Source organism: Malaclemys terrapin, chromosome 3 (genome assembly GCF_027887155.1).
Source record: "Malaclemys terrapin pileata isolate rMalTer1 chromosome 3, rMalTer1.hap1, whole genome shotgun sequence".
In the NCBI taxonomy this organism is placed as follows: domain Eukaryota; kingdom Metazoa; phylum Chordata; order Testudines; family Emydidae; genus Malaclemys; species Malaclemys terrapin.
Genome location: NC_071507.1, coordinates 204,980,388 through 205,000,308, shown reverse-complemented (window position 1 = coordinate 205,000,308; position 19,921 = coordinate 204,980,388). Strand labels below are relative to the sequence as shown.

Sequence of the window (19,921 nt, the reverse complement as noted above, 5' to 3'; positions counted from 1 at the left end):
GTGCAGGCTCTGTGAACGCAGAAAAGGAACTTTTCTAAGAGCCCCCAGAGCAAACGGAAACGTTTTCAGGGTTGGCTTTGATTTTAAATCCAGTGAAGAGATCCTGGGTTAAACAAATGACTGGTCCCCCGTGGGATTCGCAGCCCAGACATGTTACCACGGGGCTAGCGCAGCAGAACTGGAGCGTGAAACCGCCCACGAACCAAAGCAATGGGGACGAGTCTATGTTCAGGGGCTGTCCTGAGAGAACTAGAGTAGGAATAGCAGGAGCGGGGCTGTGGGTGAGACTGAGCGGCATCAGCAGAGCTGGATTTATGGTGAGGAAGGAAGGTTACAGGTCAGGACTGAGGGGCATTGGCAGAGCTGTGTGTATGGAGAAGCTTCCAGAGCACCTGCTGTCATAATCTCCCTTCTCTGAGAACTTGGACAAACCACAGAGCAAGCAAGCAAAGATCCTGCCTTCAGAGCTGCTGTTTTTTCATCTCATTGAAAAACTCTTCATCCTCCCCTTTAATACCTGACATAGCTCCACCCTTCATCCTCCCCTTTAGCTCCTCCCTTCATCCTCCCCTTTAATACCGTACACAGTTCCTGCCTCACTTGTTTCTTTGCTCTTTTCCTTTCCTGCCTCCCCCACCCAGCTCATCCCTGTGCTCCTCCTTTTTAGCAACCCTCTGCCTCCTCCCATTCTCAGCTTTGAACTTCCCTGCGTGTCTGCCTCTCTGCAAATCCCACTACTGCCACCATCTCCTTACGAGCAGCACCCACTTGCTTGTGGGCCCTCACCTACTGTATCATATCCTGGCATGCAGGCCACTCAGGCAGGGGCCTTAGCCCTGACTCTGGTCTCAGCGACACCTGTGTAATCTCAGCTGCCCTCCTTCCTGTGCCATATGTGCCTCCAGGGAAGAAACCCGATTCCTGAGAGAAAGAGTCTGACTGTGTCCTGTTCTCTGAGCAGCTAGAGCCAAATCCTAAGTGCCCTGCACAGATTTTGTTCAGCTTTTTCTCAGGTGACTGACTCTCGGCATAAAGACTGACCACAAATGAATAAGGACCTCAGCAGTTGGCCTGATCCTTAAAGAGATTGAATGGTTTAGCCCATGGAGCTGGGTCGTCGAGAGCCATGCCTTTTAATCCCAGCTCTTCCGCCAGCTCACTCTGCAACCTTGGGGCAAGACGCTTTAACCTCTGTGCCTCGGTTTCCGCAACTGCGAAATGGAGAGAACAAGACTGACCCAGGGGGCTGGGGAGCTGTGGGATGGGTATAATGGGTGAAATCCTTGCAGGCTGAGGGGAAGATGCCTGAAGAGTAGGCGGTGTTTAGAAATGAAAGCACATTCTCCATCAGTTTCTTTGGGTTAGGGGTTCAGGTGCGGTGTGGCCGTGGGGCCAAAGGTGACGCCAAATGAACTGGGTAGTTGCAAAAAGAGCACCGTGCCGGAGCTGATAGATAACAGCCATCACCCTCGGAGACCCAATGGCTCAAACCTGAAGCTAGATAAATTCAGGGTAGAAATAAGGGATAAAAAAGGGGAGGACAATTAACCATTGCAGCAAATTACCAAGGGACGAGCTGGATTCTCCATCACTGGAGTTTTTATGTCAAAACTGCACGTCTTTTTAAAAATATATACTCGAGTTCAGTGATTCTCAACCTTTTTGGGCTCAGGACCCATTTGTAAATGTTTACGGGCTGTTGCGACCCAGTGAATAGTCTGGGGGTGGAGGCCCTGGGGTGGTTTCAGTCGTGTCCTGCCCCCTGGGAAGGTGGGTGCCTCCTGGCATTCACCCCACCATGGCTGGTTTGACAAGATTGAAATGTGTCACAGGAACATTTCAATTTCATCAACTTTTTTGATGAAAATTATCAAAACGTTTGGATTTGGTAAGGTTGAGGTGGTTTGTTTTGACATGCAAAACATAACAGATAACAGATAAAAGCTGAAATGAAAAAGTCGAAATGAGGAACTTTGACCTTATTGAAAGTAACCTCTTCAACCTTATTATTATTAATTATTACTGTTACAGTGTCTGGGAGATCTAGGCATGGACCTGGACCGATTCATAGATTCTAAGGCCAGGTGGGACCATTGCGATCATCTAGTCTACTAGACTGAAGAGCCCATTATCAAATTTCTATTCCCCATGGGTATTTATAGACTGATCAAGTCACCTCTTAACCTTCTCTTGGTAAGCGAAACAGACTGAGCTTCGTGAGTCTCTCAGAATAAGGCAGGTTTTCCTGTTCTTTAATCATTTTTCCATCCTCCTTGAATTGGGGACACAATAGTCCAGCAGTGGTCACACCAATGCCAAATACAATGGCAGTATAAGCTCCCAAATCGAGATTCCCCTGTTTATGAATTCAAGGTTCCCATTAACCTTTTTGGTCACAGCATCTCACTGGGAACCCATGTTCAGCTGATTATCCCCCATGACCCCCCAAGTCCTTTTCAGAGTTACTATTTCCCAGGATAGAGTCCCCCATCCTGTAAGTATGGCCTACGTTCTTTGCCCCTCGCTGTATCCATTTACATTTGGCCATAATGTGGACAAATTGGAGAGAGGCCAGCGGAGGGCAACAAAAATGATCAGGGTGCTGGGACACATGACTTATGAGGAGAGGTTGAGGGAACTGGGCTTGTTTAGTCTATAGAAGAGAAGAGTGAGGGGGTATTTGATAGCTGCTTTCAACTACCTGAAGGGGGGTTCCAAAGAGGATGGAGCTCGGCTGTTCTCAGTGGTAGCGGATGACACAACTAGGAGTAATGGTCTCAAGTTTCAGTGGGGGAGGTTTAGGTTGGATATTAGGAAAAACTATTTCACTAGGAGGGTGGTGAAGCACTGGAATGGGTTACCTAGGGAGGTGGTGGGATCTCCTTCCTTTGAGGTTTTTAAGGTCAGGCTTGACAAAGCCCTGGCTGGGATGATTTAGTTGGTGTTGGTCCTGCTTTGAGCAGGGGGTTGGACTAGATACCTCCTGAGATCCCTTTCAACCCTGATAGTCTATGATTCTATGCTTCTATTCTAAAACATATATTGTTTGCTTGTACCCAACTTACCAAGAGATCCAGATCGTTCTGAATGAGTCACCTGCCCTCTTCATTATTTATCCCTCCCCTCATCTTTGTATCATCTGCAAACTTGATCAGTGATGACTTTATGTCTTCTCCTAGATCAGTGATAAAAATGTTAAATATCGTTGGGCCAAGAACTGACACCTGCAGGACCCCACTGGAAACACACCTGCTCGAAGATGATTCCCCGTTTACAGTTACATTTTGAGACCTATCAATTAGCCAGATTTTAATCCATTTAATATGTACCTTGTTAATTTTATATCATTCTAATTTCTTAATCAAAAAGTCTTCTGGTACCAAGTCAAATGCCTTACAGAAATCTAAGTATATTAAATCACTATTACCTTTATCAACCAACTTTGCAATCTCATCAATAAAAGATACCAAGTTAGTCTGATACAATCTATTTTCCATAAACCCATGTTGATTGGCATTAATGATATTACACTCCTTTAATTCTTTATTAGTTGAGTCCATGTCAGCCACTCCATTATCTTACCCCGGGATCGATGTCAGGCTGGCACGCCGATAATTATACGCTTGGTCCCATTGACCCTTTTTAAATAATGGCACAACCTTAGCTTTCTTCCAGTCTTCTGGAACTTCCCCAGTATTCCAAGACTTACTGAAAATCAGTACTAATGATTGGGAGAGCTCCTTGGCCAGCTCTTTTAAAACTCTTGGATGCAAGTTATCTGAACCTGCTGATTTTAAAATATTGAGCTTTAGTACTTGTTGTTTAACATTCTCCTGGGTTGCTATTGGAATGAAAAGCATATCATAATTTGATCTGAAAATATCATCTAGCTTTTTCCCAAATACAGACCAGAAATATTTATTGATCACTTCTAACTTTATTGCATTATTAGTGTCAATTCTGCCATTTCTGCCAGTTCTGCTAGGATTCCTTTGGTTCCTAATATACTATAAAAACTCCTTATTGTCCTTAACTCAGGTGGCCATAGATGGCTCCTTTTCCTCTTTGCTTCCCTTATCAATTTTCTCCTATTCCTAGTTTCTGCTTAGAGTTATTACTGTCAACTGTCCCATTCTTCCATTTATTATATATGTTGTTTTTTTTAATTATAGCTGCTTTCACTTCTTTCTGCTTCTAAGTCCAGTTATTTTTGTTGTTGTTTTTTTTAAAGCAGTGTAATGTTCTTTCTCTATTGTGGGATTGTGGCTTTTTGGGCATGTATACAATATTCTTAAGCAGTTCCTAATTATTATTCACATTTTTCTGTTTAAATTCTTTCTCTCAACTGATTTGGCTCATAATTGTTTTCAGCTTTGTGAAATTGGTGCTTTTAAATCACCAACTATATGCATTACTGGTTTATACTTTATTCTGTTTGCACATAACAAATGTAATCAAGGCGTGATCCCTTGTACCTAAGCTACCACTAATTTTTATTTCTGTGACCAATTCCTCGTTATCTATTATAATGAAATCTAAGACAGGATTCCCCTGCATTGGAAGTTTTAATAGTTCCGAAGCAAATTTTTTCAGAAATGTTTGCAGAAAATGATGAAATTTGGACTTTTCATTCCGATTCGGGCTGAAAGGAAATTTTGACATGTCCGAATTTCTTCTGGGATGGAAATTCTGAATTTTGACCATCTCTAAATAGGAGCCTCAGACAGGAATCACTTGGTGAATTTCTCTGCCCTGTGCTATTCAGAAAGTCAAATGAGATGATCATGGCCTTGAAATCCATGAATCGGGGAAGAAGGCACATGGCAAACTTCACCTCAGTCATGGCGCTTGTATGTTTTGGGGCAGGGGCCTGCCTTTATTCCATGTCCATTAGGCACCTCCCACACGTCTGGGCATTTGCTAAATAATAATTGACAGCTATGTGCAGAGTTGTGCATGTTTTCCATCTGCTGCTGCTACTGCTCTGTCTAAAGAGAACCACTAACCATCTTTACGTGTCATATTTCAGGGCCCCCAGGACCAAAAGGAGACCAAGGCAATGAAGGAATGGAAGGCGAACCTGGAGTTCCTGGTTTACCTGGACTAAGAGGTAACAGACCATCTACTAGGTGCCTACAGGAACTGCTCCAAAGCCCAGTGAAGTCAATAGAAAGGTGCCCATCGACTTCACTGGGCTATGGCATGCTGTTAGCACTACACAAATAATAAATATCAGTAACACAGAGATGAGCAAGACCCATTGGGTACCAGCCCTGCAGCCAATACAGGCTTGTTTCCCACAGTCGATTCTCCAGCACTTTGTCCAGTCTGGTTTTAAATGACTCAAATGATGGAGTTTCCATCACATCCTTTAGGAGACTAAGCCGTAAACTAGGAGCTCTCATTGTCCCAACATTTCCCCCTGTGCACCTCATTTTTATTGTTGGCTTAATTCTATTCTGTTAGTGTTACAACACATAACTACCTTTGAGCGGTTTTGTAGAGCCCCAGACCTAGCAAGTGGTCTTGCGATGTGACCTACAGGTTTGGACACTGGCTCCACAGGCAGTCAAGGGGCTCTATTCCCAGCTGTGCCATTGATTTGCCATGTGACCTTGCTAACTCGCTGCCCCTCTCTGTGCCTCATTTTCCCCACTTGTAAAACTCAGGGTACGGATGCCAGCCCTCCTTGAAAGAAGCACCTCGAGGCGCTCTGGATAAAACACACTACAGAAGGGCTAATTATTACCCCTCGTTATGTCACCCTAGACAATTCCTCTCCCCCTCGTCTGCAGCATTCCAAATATTTTGGAGCAACGATCCCGTTCCCCAGGCTCCTGGGTGTGCTTAGAGGCTGACTTCCAGAGATCACCGCCCTGGAATCTCAGCCCATGTTACTTCTTGACCTCTTTCCCCTCTGTAATCTGATCCCCTTTCTCCTTCCATTAAGCAAGGTTGGGTGGGATAGTTTGACTTCCTTTTGGTGTACCAGCTGTACTGCCCCAATATGCCACTATAGAGTGACCCCTGAATTATGGCAGGCTTATGGGGGCCTTCGGGTGTCCATCAACCATACCCACAGGCTTCCCAGATAGGGAGGCTGCCTGGGTCCTTGAGCCGCTGTAGGAATTAGCGCTTCTGGGGTCGGAGGGGGAGTGGCACATCAGTCATCATCCGCCAGTCGCTACCGTCCAACGCTGCGATGCCTTTGCCCTACGAACACCGTGATTTGGGTATGGAGCTAAATAAACTCCCTGCTCCTTTGCATTCCTATGGACGCCCCCACGTGCTCAGAGACGCAAGGTGAGCCTTTGTCTCTGGCAGTGCTGATGGCTTGCTGGGATAGTCTGCCAGGGCAAAATCTCTGTCTGCCAGCATGGTCCTTTGATATCCTCCAATGCTGTCTTCATTCACTGGCGTACCAATTTAATGTAAACAAACAAAGCATCTGATTGCCTGCTCCTTTCATAGCCGCACGCTGCACTGGTCAGTGGAACTAAAGTTTGCAGCAAACCGATAACTTCTAAGCAGATGGTTTGCAGGCAGGAAACAAAGAGTTAGTATCAGCGACAGTAAAACCAGAGGCAGCGGGAAGCAGCCGCACATGGGGTCCTGAAGGGCTGGGGAAGGGGAATTTGAGATCCTGGTGGGGTTGGGGATCTGGACCTTTCTTAGGGGTTACATGGAACTGTTTCAAATTTCAGGAAACATTTCCCCCCTTAATTGAAACCATTGTTTGGCAAGGTAAATTCAATTAAAAACAAAAGGAAAACATGTTTTTCTATCTAAGTGAAAGTCTGTGTGTTGGTCGATGTCTGAGACAGACATCGGCAGCAGCCCAGAACTCCCAAAACCAGGGCCGGCTTTAGGCACCGTGGGGCCTGATTCGAAGGAGCTGCCGCTGAAGTCCCGCCGCTGTCTTCGGCGGCAGCTCAATCACTGCCGCAGAGGAAGGTCTCTCCGCCGAAATGCCGCCGAAGACAGCGGCAACGGTTGAGCTGCCGCCGCCGACAGTGCTGGGACTTCAGCAGCATTTCAGCATTTCAGCGATTGAGCTGCCACCGAAGACCGTGGCGGGACTTCAGCGGCAGCTCCTTTGGGACGTTGCGGGGCCCTCTTAGGGGTGCGGGGCCTGATTCCGGGGAATCGGCTGAATCGCCCTAAAGCCGGCCCTGCCCAGAACCAAACTGAATCAGACCACAAAAGTTCTGAGCCTCCTTTAGTGACCAGCCCGGGGTGGATACAAACTTACCCAAAGTTTGGGGGTGGTTTTTTTTCAGCCCCTTTCCAGTTCTGATCCAAATCTAGAGTTCCAGATTTGCGAGCAAGTCTTTTAGGTGACGCAACCAGTATCATAAAACAACCTGGAGACGTCAGATGGGGAAAAGGCCTATTTGACCATGCAGTTTATCTCCCAGGCAATGCAAGGCTGTTCCCTCCAGGGTATTCTCCAGGGCTTTGTCTAGCCACGTGATGGGGCTTTCACGCCTTCCATTGGGAGACTATTACACAGCTTCATAGACCTCCCTCCCTGGGTCAGGATGCCGTGGGGGAGAAGTCCTTCCACCCCCCACATCAGACAGTTTCCCATTGAGCATGTGAAGAAAAATCACTGGGTTAGGCATCTAATCCCATTGACACCCCAAGACACTGACAATATCCAAATGACTCTCCTTTCCCAACACCCTGTCCAATGGATCCTGGCGACGTTGCCGGGGTGCAGAGAATCCCAGAATCCATCACCCTACACAGGGTCAGCCAACACATTCTCTGTTTCATCCCACTCCCCAGCTGATGAAAGAGTCGCCCGTTGGCTGGGAATACTATTCTCTCGCCTGGAGAGGACAGGTTGGGTTTGACCATGTCAGCCGCGTGACCCGCTGGCTGAGTGCAAGCATTCCTGTCATCCTCTAGTGGCTGGATCCACTACACCTGCTGCTTGCTGCTGGCCTTCCTCCTAGAGCGCCGATGCTTAAAGGCATGGGGTGTGCTGCTAGAAGCCCCATGTTCGAGCCTTGCTGATGACTTGGGTGTGCTAGGCTGGCTGGTCCTGTAAGATACACTCCCCTGCCCCAAGTGGGACTGTAAAACCAGCCAAGCTGGCAGAAAAACCCATCTGTTCTACTAAAGAGCTGGTCAGCAATGGCTACCCATGTTTGCTTCATGCTCCTTGACAGATTAATGGCTGGTGTTATTTGGGTTTAATCAGCAGCACAAATGGATTGTCTGGCAGCTGCCGCCGCTACTTTTTTTGTTTTGTTTTTTCACTCTTTAAGGTTTGTTTCAGTTTTGAAACGTGCATGTACATGTCCGCCATTGCTGGCTCCTTTGCCTTTCGCACGGGATCAAAGAAATTCTCCCAGCCACGGCACCCCTATGGCCCGGAGCTTAGAAAGGAATTCAGCCTGTGATGGGGTGCAGGGGCAGTATGGAAATGGCTACCTAGCCAGCATTAATTCCCCTTGTGCATAGCACCTTCCCCCAGTCAGACACCTCAGACAGCTGCGACTAATCAGACCCTGAAGCCCCACGCCTGCCCTGGGAATTATGATGCCCCTAGAATGCAGCACAGAAAGGGTTAGGGCCCGGGCGGTATCCCCTGGCACCGATGGGAAAACTCCCATTGACATGGGCTGCTAGGATGATCAGAGGAACAGAGAACCTGCCTTGTTAGAGGGACTTCAGGAGCTTGGCTTGTTTAGCCTAACCAAACAAAGGCTGAGGGGAGATGTGATTGTTCTCTATAAATACCTCAGAGGGATAAACACCAGGGAGGGAGAGGAGTTATTTCAGTTAAGGACCAATATTGACACAAGAAGAAATGGAGAGGAAATTGGCCATCAATATGTTTAGGCTTGAAGTGAGGCAAAGGTTTCTCCCCGCCAGAGGAGTGACGTTCTGGAACAGCCTCCCAAGGGGAGCAGTGAGGGGCAAAACACCTAACTGGGTCCAAGACTGAACTTGATAAATTGGGGGGGGGGAGGATGGAATGATACTATTGCTTATGACTCATCCGTGACTTCTGCTAGCATCTACAATGGCCAGAGATGGGGACACTAGCCGGGGAGGGCTCTGAGTCACTACAGAGAATTCTTCCCCAGGCATCTGGCTGGTGGGTCTTGCCCACATGCTCAGGGTCTAACTGATCACCATATTTGGGGTTGGGAAGGAATTTTCCTCCACATCTGATTAGCAGAGACCCTGGGGGTTTTCCACCTTCCTCTGCAGCATGGGGCACGGGACACTTGCAGGTTTAAACTAGTGCAAATGGATTCTCTGTAACTTGAAGTCTTGAAATCATGATTTGAGGACTTCAGTGACTCAGCCAGAGGTTCTGGGTCTGTTACAGGAGTGGGTGGGCGAGGTTCTGCGGCCTGTGAGGTGCAGGAGGTCAGGCTAGATGATCATGATGGTCCCTTCTGGCCTTAGAGTTGATGAGACTTCCCTGGCCGCAGCACTGGGCCCTGAGGTTCAATTCACCCATGCAGAGGGACCAGCACAAGGCCCAGGTACTGCTTAAGTCCCACTGACACCCACAGATGGCGCATAGTCCTTGTACTATCCTTCTGGGCGGGACATACGTCACCCTGAGTGAGCTGCCGGGAGTCACGCAGCCAGCCAGGGCACAGGCGGGCACGACGGGATGGGATGGAGTCGAGATGCCATGGTTCCCAGTAACCGGCGCTCTCAGAGCATATCGAGTAGAGAGGGAAAATGAGATTGGGACACAATGCCCAGTGCTAAGTCAGTTCAGGATTCTTTAAAGGCCCTTTAGGGACGCTGTGGGACGGACCCAGGAGGTCGGGGCATCCTGTGGATTCTGGAGCCGCCCTGCTCCCATCACATGTCCTGCGGGGAGGTTGCCCTTTTGCATTTGGCTGGGTCGCTCTGTGCACCAAGCCTGAGCCCCCGCGAAGGCACTTGAAATGTTGCAACGTGAGCTGTAGATGTACCAATGGGTTCTTCACCGTGGAGGTTCGGATTAGGCTTGGGCCCGGACTAGAAGCCTGGATCCAGAGCCCCACTGAACACTGGGGAATTAGGGAGCTGTGTGTGAGCTTTGTAGTGCAGGCCCGTCTCCCGTTCCGATCCGCCAGGAGCAGCGAGGGGATTTGGTTTAGCAGGACGGCGGGATGGAGAGGGCGCGCCTGTCGTTGGTCTTACGCTGCCAGATGGGCCTGGCAGAGCCAGTTAGCACGCAGCCGGCACGCAGGGTGCCTGCTCTTTGCCGGTTTGGTTTCCTGCTGTAATAACAACACCTTGTCTGTTGTTCGTTCCCAATCCAGGGCTCCCTGGGGAGAGAGGGCCTCTGGGACCACCTGGCCTGAAAGGAGACAAGGGAGACCTCGGCCCGTCCGGCCCTACTGGGATGCGAGGATTCAAAGGTACTGTTCAGGGTTCATGCTCCAGGCACCTGGCATGGGGGTTCTTGGTTCTGTCTGGCCTTCCCGAGACGTGTTGGCTTTGGTGACACCTGCTGGTCAAACGTAGAGGAGAGACGATATCTCCCAGGTGCCCATATAGGGCCTGTTAATTAGTGGCCATTTAGAGGCCTGGGATGAAGGAGGATAAAACAGGGCCAGGATCCACCCAAACTCTGTGTACCTGGACTTGCATCAGGCTTTTTATACGTCCCTCAGGATGGGAGGGGAGTTCTTACGTGCACACTCACTAGTTAGCCTTATATCAGGGTTTATTTTCTGCCACCTCTTTTTGGTTTCTTGTGGTTTTGAAGCGGTTCATTATATCCCAGGTTAAAAACAGGTGTGAGATCATGGAACGCAAACCGTTATTTTGATGCCATGGTACAGCTAGAGTTTATGTACCTATTTTAGCAGAGCAAATGAGTAGGTAGGCTGTCTAAAAAAATCGCATACCGTAAACTTAAAAAACACCCATAAGAAATGGTTATGTTTCCAAAACACGCACTTTCTGACTCAAACACCGTTTATTTTAGCTTATGGTAGCCAAGAAAGAACAAAAGTCAAGTCTCCCTGAGAGGTGCACAGTGTGTGTGTGTGTCTTTGTAACACTCTACACAACTCTAAAAACCAAAGTGGCTGCTCTCTCTGCAGGTAGGCGCTGCACTTAGAGATTTAAAGGTGCAGAAAATGAAAGCATCATCGTTTCAAGCCAGGTGCACCCACAGAAAGTTCCCAGTGAGGCCTGCTATGTCCTGCTTTGCATAAGAACCCCAGAGGGGTGACGTGTGTGTATGTGGGGAGGTGGTCAGGCAGGGTTAATGGCATGCAGTACATGCTTCTCACACAAATAGACAATCCCTAACACAGAACCAGAGCAATTGACATACAGCCCCTCTTAGTCTGGTGTCTTGTCTCTAAAAGAAATCAGGAAAGTGAAAGAAACCCTCCAGTGAACATTTATGAAATAACCTGCCCTGAAGAGAACTTTCTTCCTGACCCCAGGCAGATACTGGTGGGCTTCTACGATAAAACATGAGGGTTGATATTCCTCACACATTTTTTGTCCTGTTCCTGCAGCTGATTGTCATACATGTCTAAACTGTTTAGGAATTCCACTATGCTCTTAACTTCAATAATATACTGTGACAGTGAGTTCTCCAGGTTAACGATGCATTGTGAAAACAAAACAAAAGTGTCTTATTTTAACATACCTCTCGCTCTGAATCACATACATGCACCTGGTGCACCATGGGAAAAGTACCACAGAGAATGAAACCTTTCAGCTTATCTGTACATCCATCAGAGATAGGAGACTGCATTAGATGGACCTCAGGTTAGGAACTGCCAGTCTGGATCAATCTGTCTACTCCCAAATATGTACTCAGCACCACAGCAATTACCACCAGCATCATTCCAGTCCATTGAAAGGCCCAGTTCCTCCATCTGTCCCTCGTTTCATGCCACCTTTGTAAAAGGAACTATTCCTGGTGGAATACACAGATTGCAAAGCAAAATTGCAGCCCGAGGAAGCTCTGTCCTAAAGGGAAGAGATGTGGGAAAAGAGATTTATTGGTGCCATTGCAAAGTGGAGAGGAAGCCACACAAAGATCTCAGAGCTGCAGCCCTAGGTAAAGAAGGTGTCCTGCATATTTAGATCCTCGTAATGCAAACCAAAGAAGGGGGAGTGCAGTAGATGGTGCTGACTAGCTCTTCTCCAGCTCTGATGCTCTGTAGAAGAGGGAGAAATTAATTCCCTGGGGCTGGTTGTTTTGCAGCCAGGGAATGGGGGGCAAAAGAATTTCCTTGACCTCCCTCTTACAAGATTGAGTCGGGACTGGTTGCACTCTGGGGTGGAAACAGCCCACCCCACCCCCCACTCCCACCACCAGGACCACCACCACCACCATTTCACAATAATTCAGTATGTCTTGGTTAAGTTGACTTGGCTTTGTTTGCCAGGTAAATATTCAGCAGTCCGCAATGGGCTAATCATGGGCAAGGTGTCCCGCTGATTTGCTCATGTCACCCTCTCATAATGGCCCATAGAGGAGATAAGCGCTAATATTACTACAACTAGGAAGGATGTGGACTACAGAAGGGATGTGGACAAATTGGAGAGAGTCCAGCGGAGGGCAATGAAAATGATTAGGGGGCTGGAGCACATGACTTACGAGGAGAGGCTGAGGGAACTGGGCTTGTTTAGTCTGCAGAAGAGAAGAGTGAGCGGGGATTTGATAGTAGCCTTCAACTACCTGAAAGGGGGTTCCAAAGAGGATGGAGCTCGGCTGTTCTCAGTGGTGGCAGATGACAGAACAAGGAGCAATGGTCTCAAGTTGCAGTGGGGGAGGTCTAGGTTGGATATTAGGAAACACTATGTCACTAGGAGGGTGGTGAAGCACTGGAATGGGTTACCACGGAGGTGGTGGAATCTCCATCCTTAGAGGTTTTTAAGGCCCGGCTTGACAAAGCCCTGGCTGGGATGAATTAGTTGGGGTTGGTCCTGCTTTGAGCAGGGGGTTGGACTAGATGACCTCCTGAGGTCCCTTCCATTCCTGATATTCTATGATTCTATGAACTAAGAGAAATTCTCCTTCATCTGGAGTCACAGGGGTCTGAGAGCTTGCAAGAGACAGTCCTGAGTTCTACTTCCAATGTTGCATGTATGCAGTTGAGCTGGTGCCTGCGATGTGTGCATTGTCTGTATGCAGCCATGGAGTCATTAAAATAAGGTAATGGGATTCCTGGTAGCTTATAGGTGAGATGCACCAGGCTGGAATAGTAGCACTTTGTTTAGCCGCATGGATGTGTCCCCTTGACTATGCAGCACTGTACCTGTTTCGTGGCCCCCAGGGTGCACTGCAGCATGCTAGCACTGGGAGGGGAGATGTTTGAAACTCATGCACCTCCACGCAGGGGTGTGCTGTCCCTGTCGCATGCTGCAAACATGTGAGAAGAGGCGGGATTCTAGACCAAAAGGGCAGTGCCAGCAGGAGGACGGAGAGTCCTCTTCCCTCAGTGCCATGCCACAGCGAAACAAGAAGGATGCAGAAGGGCTCCCAGCTCTTCAAGGCAGATCCGGGGCACCATGATTTTGCCTTGTTCTATCCGTGCCACAAACCAAATGACGCTGCTTCGGCCCCAGAAATATGTCAGGATGCTTGGATCATGAGCCTCAAAATCAAAGACCGTCCTATAAGTTGTGGAATGAGTGGCAACCCCGTCCCCTTGTCACTGCGGTAACGTTGGTGACCATGTACCAGATCCCAACCTGGTTTGTCAAGAGGGGGAATCTGTTCTCCGCATTGGCCTCCCAGATGTCCTCTGCTTGGCACCGTCTTGCCTTCAAAAGGTTTCTGTGCTCCGAGGGCTGCATGGCTCTTCAGATCTCCCGGCTGACTAGACAGTGTTTGTGCAGTGCTTGGAAGATGGAAAGCACTTGACACTGTGAGTTGCTGTTATTAGCCCATGGCTCCCTCTTGTTGGAAAAGAACAAAGAATCCATAAGCCCTGGTATGTCTGTGCGGGGACAGGACGGGAGCCAGTTCTGGGATATGTGCAGAAAAACACAGCTAGCTTCCTTCTCAGCCTACACATGGCTTGATGCAGACAGCAGGGCCCTCACCCGTGTGGGCCTAGCCCTCGGCAGGATGTACTGGCACTGAAAGGAAGGAGGGAAGAAGAAGGGAAGACGAGAGAATAAATGTGTGGGTTGCAGTAGCACCAGTTTGTTTTCTTTGTTTTACAGCCACTGACAATTTTCCTTACCGGGATTTTTAGAGATGAGTACAGTCCCTGAGGGCATGGGGCTTCAGCATCCACAGCAGGGTGGCCATCACGCTCTCGCCAGGCGTGGTGGCCATCACGCTCTAGCTCAGTCACAAGGTACAGGCTTGATGAAGGAACCACTGGCCGGTGTCCTGCAGCAGGTCAGACTAGATCAGGGGGTCTCAAACTTTTGTTTCTTTTTGCTGGGACCCCCTTTGAAAATATTTCAGGCTGTGACGACAGCCACCCCAAAAATGTGACAACCCTCCCCATACCAGGCCACCCTTACATCTGCACTGCTGCTGGTGGCCGCGCTGCCTTCAGAGCTGGGTGCCCGGCTAGCAGCCGCCGCTCTCCGGCCGCCCAGCTCCGAAGGCAGCACAGACGTTAGGGTGGCAATACTGCGACCTCCCCTACAATAGGTTTGCAACCCCCTTTTGGGTTGGGACCCCGTGTTTGAGAAATGCTGGACTAGATGGTCATCACAGTCCTGCATCTTTTTCAAGAGCACTGCAATTCTTGGGGAGGGCAGCAGCCCCTGATATCACAAAGGAGCTAGCGATCGGTGGTTACAATGTGGCTGGAAGCCAATCACACAACCTGCTTTTTGGCATCCCCCAGCCAAACCCACATGATAGTTATGGTCTGTGGTTTCCTTTCCGAGACGAGGGGACGGTAGATTTTTCTCATCGACTGTTGCCAAATAACGGCTTGACAGGCAAAGAGTATTAAGCAAAGCTGAACTAACCTTTACTTCAGTCCCGGGCAAACACTCCCCCTCTTAACCCTGGAGTATGTTATTAAATACACATGTTTCCTGCACACCCATGCCAGTGTGTGTGTGTGTGTTTGTGCGTGTGTGTGTGAGGGAATGTTTGAATCCTTGGTCCTGTAAATGTTTGTCCAACTTGATTAGACACATTCAAGGCCAAAGTCTGGGAGAAAACAAAATTTGCCCAGCGGAAGGAGCGGCTCTGCTTTCCAAGAGATGAGTCCAATAAGGAATCGCATTCTCTGGATGGACAATGTTATTAGAGTTGCGGTTTGAACCTGCACACATAAAATAAATACATTAAACTGTCCTGTGTGTGACTTAACGACTTCAACGTGGGCCTGTCGGGAAATATTACACTGGGAATCGCAGCCTATGATCCGGGAACACTGCCAAACCAGCCGGGCTTTGTTTTTCTCACGGCGGGATAAGCTTTTCTCGTGTTCAAGACGATGTTTGAGAAACTCCTTCAAAAGGTCTCTCCTCTTTTAGTGCCTGCTCTTCCACTCCTCATCCTACATAAGGAAGACAATCTCCACCCCGGTCCCATCATCTTTACAGTGAACTCTGTTGTCAAGATCATTTTGTTTGCTTAAATCAGTCTATAGTCATTGCTACGTGCCCTGAGCTGGGACTCACACTCTGAGTGTGAAGTCTGGCTGCTGGGTAAATAGTTTTCGTTAGCTACATTAATATGATGGCCAGGACATTAGGAATCAGCCTCCTTCGTGCTGAAATAAGAGAACGGGGCTTGTTCATTTTCCCCACTCATATTGGCTTAATAGATATTGACCTACCTGCCCAATGCATCTTAGACCCTAGCAGGCTATCTCCAAGGTTTGCATATCAGGCTGGGGCTAGGGACAGGAAGGTGACCTTTTCCAAGGTCAGGCGGGATCTCAAACATGGTTGTCAGAGTAGAGCAACAAGCAGGATGGGAAAAGTCATGAACTTCTCCTGCGCTGCAGTATTATCTGCCTGTCCATCCACCCAGGTACTTACATGATCTTCATCATGGTAGAGAAGCCAGGAATGGGCGACAGGGGATGGATCACTTGATGATTCCCTGTTCTGTTCATTCCCTCTGGGGCACCTGGCATTGGCCATTGGTCTGACCCAATATGGCCATTCTTACATTCTTAGAGTCTGGTGCTTGGTTTAACGAGAGGCTAATTTTTCACTGTTGGCCTCAGGTGGGGTATGTCGCTTGGCAGGCACACCCAGCGTTTGTAGGGGCGAGACAGCACTTTTCCCACTGGGCAGTAAGTGATTAGGTTAAATTCACTTGGATCTGATTTCTGATTGTCCTGGGCTGCCGGGCAACAAGGCTGCTGGGGCCTAAATGATAAATTGTGTCTCATGATCTCATGCCTCTTGCAGCTCTGGGCTTAGACTAATCGTTTGATCTCATCTGGCCCCTATGAGAGGCCCCTTGACTTTAGGTGAATGTTGCAGTCTTTGAGGTGCTGCCCTCAGGGGGTTAGAAATGACTGATTTTCTTTACCATCTAATGTGTAAGCTGGTCCCCTGGAGGGGTCACTGGTCCATGCGCAGGAGGGGATGGAGACCAAAGCAGACTGTGATGAACTTCAAAAAGCTCTCACAAAACTAAGTGATTGGGCAACAAAATGGCAAATGAAATTTAATGTGGATAAATGTAAAGTAATGCACATTGGAAAAAATAACCCCAACTATACATACAATATGATGGGGGCTAATTTAGCTACAACAAGTCAGGAAAAAGATCTTGGAGTCATTGTGGATAGTTCTCTGAAGATGTCCGCGCAGTGTGCAGAGGCGGTCAAAAAAGCAAACAGGATGTTAGGGATCATTAAAAAGGGGATAGAGAATAAGACTGAGAATATATTATTGCCCTTATATAAATCGATGGTACGCCCTCATCTCGAATACTGCGTACAGATGTGGTCTCCTCATCTCAAAAAAGATATACTGGCATTAGAAAAGGTTCAGAAAAGGCCAACTAAAATGATTAGGGGTTTGGAACGGGTCCCATATGAGGAGAGATTAGAGAGGCTAGGCCTCTTCAGCTTGGAAAAGAGGAGACTAAGGGGGATATGATAGAGGTATATAAAATCATGAGTGATGTGGAGAAAGTGGATAAGGAAAAGTTATTTACTTATACCCATAATACTAGAACTAGGGGTCACCAAATGAAATTAATAGGCAGCAGGTTTAAAACAAATACAAGGAAGTTCTTCTTCACACAGCTCACAGTCAACTTGTGGAACTCCTTACCTGAGGAGGTTGTGAAGGATAGGACTATAACAGCGTTTAAAAGAGAACTGGATAAATTCATGGTGGTTAAGTCCATTAATGGGTATTAGCCAGGATGCGTAAGGAATGGTGTCCCTAGCCTCTGTCTGTCAGAGGCTGGCGATGGATGGCAGGAGAGAGATCACTTGATCATTGCCTGTTAGGTTCTCTCCCTCTGGGGCACCTGGCATTGGCCACTGTCGGTAGAGAGGATACTGGGCTAGATGGACCTTTAACTATCTTTAGCAGTTTAGTATCATCTGCAAACTTTGCCACCTCACTGTTTATCCCTTTCTCCAGATCATTTATGAATAAGTTGAATAGGATCGGTCCGAGGACTGACCCTTGGGGAACACCACTAGTTACCCCTCTCCATTCTAAGAATCTACCATTTATTCCTACCCTTTGTTCCCTCTCTTTTAACCAGTTCTCAGTCCATGAAAGGACCTTCCCTTTTATCCCATGGCAGCTTAATTTACATAAGAGCCTTTGGTGAGGGACCTTGTCAAAGGCTTTCTGGAAATCTAAGTACACTATGTCCACTGGATCCCCCTTGTCCACATGTTTGTTGACCCCTTTAAAGAATTCTAATTGCTGAATTTCTATGATTTATAGTCATTGCTGTAACTTATAGGAAGCAGACACATGGGGAGGCAATACCCCAGTTCCATGCTTTCAGTGAAGGGCTTGTTTTCTGGACTAGTAACCTTTCATAGACACAATGCTTTTTGTCTGTATATACTGAGCATAGTCATGTCACCGCTGAAATGCAGCCACATCTGGGGTGGAGTGCTGCACCCAGCCAGAATACTCCACAATGCACCGTGACATTGAGGAGGGGAGATTTTAGCTGTGGTCACTGGGACAAATCCCTTCTCGTTAGTAGCACCACTGGTAGAATAGATAAGACCTTGGTTTTAAGGTCTCATGAAAAAAACACCCCTCACCCAATCCAAAGCCTGCCCAGAGGTCAGTTTGTCTACCTGGGAAGTACCACATGGAGGAATTGGATGGGAACTCTAACCAATGCAGGAGTTTGGCAGCCTCTTGGCCTAAGGTGGGGAGGCTGCTGCCCCTGGGGTGGAGATGGCAGCAGGGGGTAGGAGGACCCGGGCCCACCCTACTCCACCAGGTCCCAGCCCAGGGCCCTAACAGTGGCAGATAGTTCCGCCACTGGGTCAGCAGGGATCTGACCACAACATACTGACAGCACCCGGCCCAATGGTCAGCCCCCCTGGCCACTTCCTACCCCGTTTCCTAGTGTGGTGGTCTGGGCGTCCCCAGTGTCTCAGGGTTCCTCGGTTCGGGCAGTTCCCAGCAGTTCCAAGCTGTCACTGGCATCCTCTTGTGTCGCGGTGTGGCTGGCTTCCGCAGTCCAGGGTGTCAGCGCCTCCCAGGCTGGAGCTGGCTGTCTGCATCCTCCCTCTTCAGTGGTCAGCCTTGACTGATCTGAGTAGTTGCTCCCTGGTGTGACGTTGTGCACTCCATATGATGTTATGAAAATATGCTAATGAGTGTGAATATAATGTAACTGGAACATGCTTCATGCAAAAGGTCTCTTGTAAGGCATCATAACAAAGTTTATAATCTACTGAGTGTGGTCATCCTGTTTGTATGAATGTATCATTCTTGTATCTGAAACTAGTGAATATAACTCTGAGGTCCTATTGTAGTTGTGAAAAGTGTGGGCCATTAATGGTGGGTTAGAATCTTAATGGCTCCCATCAAATAGGACAATTGACTGTAGATGGCTCTGTTTACTTGCAAGCTTTCCTGTGAGTCGGGCTGGGAAGAATGAAGGCTTGGGGGTCTCACAAGACATGTGACCAGGTCACCTGGTACTGGAATCCATCTTTAACCTGGTGCTTTTCCATTTAGAAGTGGGGGGGAACCCAGAGAGACAAAAGATTCCCGCCTTGTGCCAAAGCTATACAAGGGGGTGGAACAGAACAAAGGAGGCTGCAGTCATGAGGAATCCCCTAGCTACCACCAGAGCTGGAACAAGGGCTGTACCAGGGGAAAGGATTGAGCCCAGACTAGGAAGGCATCCAGTCTGTGAAAGACGCTTATTGGAACATCTATGAGGATGAGATTTTATCTGTAATCAGTTTCTTAATGTATTAGGCTTAGACTTGCATGTTTTTGTTTTATTTTGCTTGGTAACTTACTTGGTTCTGTTTGTTATTACTTGGAACCACTTAAATCCTACATTTTATACTTAATAAAATCACTTTTGTTTATTAATTAACCCAGAATGAGTAATTAATAGCTGGAGGAGCAAACAACTGTGCATATTTCTCTACCAGTGTTACAGAGGCCGGACAATTTATGAGTTTACCCTGTATAAGCTTTATACAGAGTTAAATAGATCTATTTGGAGTTTGGATCCCATTGGGAGCTGGGTGTCTGGATGCTAGAGACAGGAGCAGTTCTTAAGCTGTTTTCAGTTTAAGTCTTCAGCTTTTGGGGGACGTGGTTCAGACTTGGGTCTGTGTTTGCAGCAGGCTAGCATGTCTGGCTCAATAAGACAGGGTACTGAAGTCCCAAGCTGGCAGGGAAAACAGGCTCAGAGGTAGTCTCAGCATATCAGGTGGCAGTCCCAAGGGGGTCTCTGTGACCCAACCCATCATACCTGGGCAACAGCAGGAGCACGCCCAGCAGGGCTGAGCAGGTGTGGCCTCCTCAG

The 19,921-nt window shown here is 48.1% G+C and overlaps 1 protein-coding gene across 1 annotated transcript in view; it reads left to right on the top strand.

Annotated features, from left to right (window-relative positions):
* The window catches only part of SCARA5 (scavenger receptor class A member 5), a 145,852-nt gene that overhangs the window by 85,557 nt on the left and 40,374 nt on the right, over positions 1–19,921 (top strand). Inside the window, exons 5-6 of the mRNA XM_054022767.1 lie at positions 5,030–5,110; positions 10,287–10,385. Of these exons, the coding sequence (XP_053878742.1) occupies positions 5,030–5,110; positions 10,287–10,385 (180 nt within the window). The remainder of the gene's footprint in view (positions 1–5,029; positions 5,111–10,286; positions 10,386–19,921) is intronic.